This window comes from Sinocyclocheilus rhinocerous, unplaced genomic scaffold (assembly GCF_001515625.1).
Source record: "Sinocyclocheilus rhinocerous isolate Xijiao unplaced genomic scaffold, SAMN03320098_v1.1 scaffold914, whole genome shotgun sequence".
Lineage (NCBI taxonomy): Eukaryota > Metazoa > Chordata > Actinopteri > Cypriniformes > Cyprinidae > Sinocyclocheilus > Sinocyclocheilus rhinocerous.
The window spans coordinates 543,204-550,348 of record NW_015629521.1 but is presented as its reverse complement, the minus strand read 5'-3'; the positions used below and the strand labels follow the sequence as shown (position 1 = coordinate 550,348).

The following is a 7,145-nucleotide window of genomic DNA, read 5'->3' as shown; positions in this document are numbered from 1 at the left end:
TGGCAAAGTGTCAATTGTGTGCACATTTCAAAATTCCGCCAGTAAGTCATCCAGGTACTTTTTATATGCACTGTGAATTCGAACATACTACACTTCACACATGTTATTCTTCACCTACCATAGTATAGGGAAATAGGCTATGCAATTTTGGGTGCAGCCATGCATTTAGGCAATACATGTTGTAATAGTGACAAATGGTATACCTAGAGATGAGCATGTACACAGTATTTTACCCCCATTTCAAATCTTAGACGGACAGTTCACCCAAAAATGAAAATTATGTCATTAATTTCTCACCCGCATGTTGTTCCAAACCCGTCAGACCTCCGTTCATCTTTGGAACAAAAATTAAGATTTTTTTTTTTTATTATGAAATCCAAGAGCTTTCTGACTCTGCATAGACTGCAACGCAACTGACAAGTTCAAGGTCCAGAAACATAGTAAGGACATGTTAAAATAGTCCATGTGACATCAGTGGTTCAACCGTAATTTTATGAAGCTACAATAATACTTTGTGTGTGCGAACAAAACAAAAATAATGACTATATTCAACAATTTCTTCTCTTCCCTGTCAGTCTTCGATGCATGTTCAAAAAGTATTCTCGTAGCTTCATAAAATTAGTTGAATCACTGATGTCACATGGACTATTTTAACAATGTCCTTACTACCTTTCTGGGCCTTGAAATTACTTGAGAAGTGCATGCATTAAACAACAGTTTTATTGAAAAATTAGTGAGCCACCTACCCAGACAGCACTTGAAAGCATCATAGGAGTGTTGTTAAAATAGTCCATGTGACATCAGTGGTTCAACCGTAATTTTATGAAGCTACAATAATACTTTGTGTGTGCGAACAAAACAAAAATAATGACTTTATTCAACAATTTCTTCTCTTCCCTCTCAGTCTTCGATGCATGTTCAAAAAGTATTCTCGTAGCTTCATAAAATTACAGTTGAATCACTGATGTCACATGGACTATTTTAACAATGTCCTTACTACCTTTCTGGGCCTTGAAATTACTTGAGAAGTGCATGCATTAAACAACAGTTTTATTGAAAAATTTGTGAGCCACCTACCCAGACAGCACTTGAAAGCATCATAGGAGTGTTCCCAAAGTGCTAAGTTGGGCAGCAACATTATGCTGCCTTAAAAGATTACCAGTAAGGACATGTTAAAATAGTCCATGTGACATCAGTGGTTCAACCGTAATTTTATGAAGCTACAATAATACTTTGTGTGTGCGAACAAAACAAAAATAATGACTTTATTCAACAATTTCTTCTCTTCCCTGTCAGTCTTCGATGCATGTTCAAAAAGTATTCTCGTAGCTTCATAAAATTACAGTTGAATCACTGATGTCACATGGACTATTTTAACAATGTCCTTACTGCCTTTCTGGGCCTTGAAATTACTTGAGAAGTGCATGCATTAAACAACAGTTTTATTGAAAAATTAGTGAGCCACCTACCCAGACAGCACTTGAAAGCATCATAGGAGTGTTCCCAAAGTGCTAAGTTGGGCAGCAACATTATGCTGCCTTAAAAGATTACTTTTCTGCATTCAAAATGATACAGTTCAAGGTTATATACTGTATTCAGTGAAGAACTTCTAGTCCGTTCTCTCATTATGCAGGTGTGTAGAGACAAAAAGCAACCCTGTTTACTACTGAACAGAGCTTAAAGGGATAGTTCACCCAAAAATGAAAATTCTGTCATTAATTACTCACCCTCATTCCGTTCATCTTCGGAACACAAAATAATATATTTTTTAATATTTTATCTGTGCACAAAAAGTAATTCCGTAGCTTCGTAAAATTACGGTTGAACCACTGATGTCACATGGATTATTTTAACGATGTCCTTGCTACGTTTCTGGACCTTGACCGTGGTAGTATCCTTGCTGTCTATGGGAGGGTCAGAGAGCTCTCAGAATTCATCAAAAATATCTTAATTTGTGTTCTGAAGATGAACGGAGGTCTTACGGGTTTAGAACGACATGAGGGTGAGTAATTAATGACAGCATTTTCATTTTTGGGTGAACTATCCCTTTAAATGTCCCTGATTTCCCATATGAATGTGTCAGTAAATACACTCACATCTGGTCCTAGATACATTAATCTCACATTACGTATTGTTACAGGTCATATTAGTACTGATATTTGGTAAATGTACATTAGTAAGTAGATTGAGTTACCTTAATAAGTGCAGGAAAATGCAGTGACATCAAATAATTTTGATAACTTTTTTTTAATTTTTCAAAAATAATTTTGATAACGGACACCGGAAGTGTGTGTGTGTGTGTGTATATATATATATATATATATATACTCATTTATATATTTTCATTTATTCATTGATATTTAAACAGACTAACAGTTGTAAATACAACTTCTGAATGAAAGGCACAGTAAAATCAGACATAGCTGATGTAATACTCAACTGAAATAGAAGTACAGTACAAAAGCGGACAGTTATTTATGCACGCAAAAAAATCTCTCACGTGCCAACACCTAAAGAGAGGCCATCCGGACACCGGTTTAGATTTGACAAGAGCGGAGGGATCTTCACTGATAATGGCTGATGGACACTTATTGCTTTGACTCTGACTGGCCAGAACCCAAACAGGGAAATAATAATAATAAAAAAGATTCAAATCTTAATTCATTTCATTCATTTGCACTGGCAGAAACATCAAGTTGAAAAGTGATAAGCTAGCTTTCAAAATCCAGGCTCAACAGAGTGATGCTGTCAGTCAAGCGTTAGTGTACTTCATTATCTAACGCATACTCATTAGCATACTGATCTAATTCATTGGTCCACCAAGTGCAAAATCAAACCAGGGAGTGGGGAAAAAAACAGCAGGCTGATGGCTCAAAGTTAAATGATCTTAAGTGTTAGAGACGTTTAATTAAATTTTGATTAATTCAATTGCAGAGCTGTGAAATTGAAATGTTAAGATTGATTTTAAAGATAGAAAGTTCCATTTCAGTTCCATTTCCATTTCTCGTTCACACGTCGAGGAGTTGATAGTGCCGCATCACGCCGTGTGCTGGTACATTATTTATAGTTAACGGCCAATTAGAGACCTGGACCCCCACTCTGATTTAATAGCGCCACGTAATTTGGATTCATTGTGGCCGTCTCTCTGGACTTTGCTTTATTAATACAAACACAAATCTTCGTAACAAGTCTAATCACATTCATGAATCTGCTCCGGGGTGGTCCGACTACGCTCAGTTTTTAGGCTCTGCCCTTTTAGTTCACAGGTTTGAGTTACATAGAATCAGACTCTTTGGTATATGCAAAGCAATTCCAACTCATTTCCCCTTTCCAATCTGCTCTAATTATGTACAGACTTCCACATCCTCTCTACCATCTCAAAATGATGCTTTACGCCAAACTCATTCTTCCTGGAATGTAAGTGAATCAATTAGGCAGAAGACGTATGCTGAAAAGTTTTGGACCGAGTTAATGCTCGTGTACTGACATTCCCAGCTGCCTTTCGAGGGGTCGCCATTTTGCAAGTAAACCTCCAGCGAGAAACCGGAGGATGTTGACAAAGGTGACGTAACCGCTGCCTTTATTGCAAAATATACTATTGAATAAAAGCAATGAACTCAAGACATTTCAATAATTTAAAGATCAGCGTAAGCTAAACAAAACGTACACATAACAGATTGTAGTGTGAAGGACGATTGGTCTGAGATAAAGTCACAGAAGACCGAAGCTTCGTCAGGGGAACCCCAAACCCTGAAGATGTCGTCGGCCATTAATGTGTGAACTTTGAGCATTGACAGGGATGGGCGGTCATTACCTAGCGGTACCACTTAGCTGGGTTAAGTACTCGCGCAGTTCTTTAGCTGCCTGGAAGCGGCCGTACCGCTTTTTAGGGTTGGCGCATTCATCCAACAGGGCTCCGAGCTGGCCGTCTTTGGCTATGTGTGGCGGGGGGTCGTGAAGAAGTCCGCCGGAGCTGCCCCGCCACACAGCATATCGTGAAAGCAGATTTTGACAGATGGCGTAATAATTGTGGTCCACTGTGACCCGCGAGCACAACATGTCTTTAGAGAAGGAGAGACAGGCCTCCTTGTCGCACTCCTCAAACTTGCTCTCGTACCAGACGTCGTAGTTCTCAGGCTTATCTACAGGAAAATGACAGAAACAAGAGTAAATATGCAGTAGTTGAAGAAAATGTACGATAGACAAACTGAATTTGCTCTTTCATGTTTTGTAGGTTTTTGTAAAGTCTACGACAAGTTTCAAAATAACGTGATGCTTTTTTGTTTGGATATATGCATTCATTCTAAAAAAAGAATACAAAAAATGCAATTAACTCAATACAATGAATTGATGTTTTCAATGGCTAAATTAAAGTTAATTTTGATATTTAAAATGTCAGGGTGATACAACTGCCCTGATATCATAATGCAGGCAAAAATATTACTATTTTAATTAATAATAATAGTAGGGGTGACCTTGAATGGTCGAAGATTCGATGCTTCGATAGGAGGAGCCTGGTTCGACTACTAATCACAGTCAAATATTTGCAGAGGTGTTATGATCATGCCATTTTGGCAATATGGGGGTGCTCAATGTCTGATTTCACATAGAACTACCGTTTTCTCCCAATAAGTTAATATACAGACTGTTCAAAGAAAGAAGCTTTTAATAAATATTTTACGTGCATGAATAAATCCAGCCACCCCACGGACAGCTTTAAGTTTCACTTTCCATAATCTGTGACCGACAGAGGAGCATCTTGGCGGCAGAAATTTAAATCTTTAACAAGACTCAAATTGACAGGCAGCGTGATAGACTATATTTTTTCCCGATCAGGTAGGGTACAAGTGATTTCAAAACATTTCTGCCGGTTCTAATTTGATTTTTGGATGCTGTGAACATAGGTGCCGATCCCATTGGTGCTCGAGATCGTACAAACTTGAGATATTATTTATTCACTATCATTTTGGCGAAACTGCTGGCAATCTATCCAATGTATACTTGTGTCTGCGCTCTGGAGAGACTCAAAAGGTTTATTTTTATCCAGTGCTTAGTCCAGTGAAAGCTCACGAATCCGCTCATTATAACAAAACTTAATGAGATCGCGATGAACTAAGATGAGGGACAGCTTTTTAGTGATAATAAAGGCAGTGCTCTTTGTGTGCTCGCTAGGCTATATTGCCTATAATCCTTTCAGAATTTGCACAAAACTTTTATTTTTGGGCCACATACACACTGCAAAGTTTTGGGAATGACATCCGCATATTTATGCGGGATTCACACTCGCAAGAGCAATGGACAGGACTAAATTATACGTGAAAATGTATGTGAATTGAGGCTAGAGCACACTTTCTAAAGCACCCTCCGTATTTAATTCTGAAACCGGGCCTGGATAAAACTAGCTGTGTTTGAGCAGTTTTCACAGCAGCTCATATTTATGCGATCGCATGGAGTTTTATGTTGCAGTAGGCTATGCTTCAAAGTCGGAAAAAATTAGCAGGATATTTGTTCATTTCAACCGTGAAAATCTCTGTTTTAGGATTGACATTTCTTTAAAAAAAATGACCAGTATTTTTTTTATTTTAAAATTGAAAACAATATCTGCTTTTTATAAATCATATTTGGACACACTCATTCAGTCTGAACACAGTGAAAATATCAGTCGATGGACCAAGAGAGCAATTTGTGACTTAGAAATAGCACAGAAGCAATCAGGTGGACATTTCTGAAGTACAGCATGTTCCTTCCTTAACAAATTGGTCTGTTTCTCTACCCAGAACACCGATCCAACCTTCATCTTCACACTTATTTTTTAAGGACCTGGCATCCAGTGCACATAAATAACAATCTTGATGATGGGAAACTCTTTGGAGTTGCATTAATGATCAAATTGATTAGAGTGAAACAACCCAGGAGATGCCAACCCCTAATCATGTTTGAGAAACTCAATGCACTCCAGCCCGTCCTTCCTCAACTCCAATGACTCAATCCGTGTTTCCGGCATCAGGCTCTGCCTCAGGCCCCAGACCAATGCCTAAACTCAATCATCGCTCAACACAGATCTGCAGATGTTGAGAGCCAAAGTGAAGAGATGTCATTTACTCTGGTAGATGTCTGTGTGACTGCTGTGCTGCAACATCAAGACATATGAGGTCTCAATGCGGATCTGTGTCTTTGTGCAAGTGCATATAGGTTTAAAGCCCATGAAAGACCAAGTCTTATTCTTGGTAAAGTACATATTAAACTCCATGTATGTACAATATCTGTAGCATGCAGTTAATTAGCTCATGTTTTTTTCTTCATTTTTTCCTCTTAGCATTAACACCCTTACATTGCAAGCAAGCATGCAGCACCACAAATTAATGCTTTATGCAAATATAGCCACAAGCAGCAATAATTACAGTCAAAGCACAATTATTACATTTATTGTAGAATATATATCCTGTGGATGCAGTGCTTTGGGTGATTTTTAAAGCGCTCCTTAGCAGTGGAAGTTAATTTAATTTGCAATGCCCAAACATGTCCAAGTTTTTTTTTTTTTTTTTTCCTTTTTGTCAGAGGCAAGTCTAGACAACACATTTTATGCAAACTGGACAAACTGTTATTCCCCCCTTTTATGCTGCAAAGAGGACCAACGGCCACAGCATAATGCTTAAGTTTATACATTTTAATTATTATTATAAAAAAAAAAAAAACACAAATTGCATACATGACATGGTTCATTCTTATTTATTAATATTTATGCAAAATGTTTTTTACTCTATTATTAATGTTATAGTTATAAAATAATGTTTAAGGATTATTCAAATCAATTCGATGAAAATGTAGTATACAGATGAAAAGGATCTTTTCATTGAACAAATCATTCTTGAATGAAAATGTGACAATATAGCTTGAATAGAACAGCCCACAGTTACATGCTATTAAAGGGGACATATGATGTTGCTAAAAAGAACATTATTTTGTGTATTTGGTGTAATGAAATGTGTTTATGCGGTTTAAGGTTCAAAAAACACATTATTTTCCACATACTGTACATTATTGTTTCTCCTCTATGCCCCGCCTTTCTGAAACGCATCGTCGGTTTTTACAAAGCTCATCGGTCTGAATGGTGTGCTCTGATTGGCCAGCTATCCAGTGCGTTG

General features: G+C 37.6%; 1 protein-coding gene across 1 annotated transcript in view; it reads right to left on the bottom strand.

Moving 5' to 3' along the window:
* Positions 1-2,390: 2,390 nt before the first annotated feature.
* Positions 2,391-7,145, bottom strand: part of dipk2ab (divergent protein kinase domain 2Ab) — a 41,652-nt gene continuing 36,897 nt past the window's right edge. Inside the window, exon 4 of the mRNA XM_016551130.1 lies at positions 2,391-4,142. Coding sequence (XP_016406616.1) covers positions 3,811-4,142 — 332 coding nt within the window. The 3' untranslated portion in view covers positions 2,391-3,810. The remainder of the gene's footprint in view (positions 4,143-7,145) is intronic.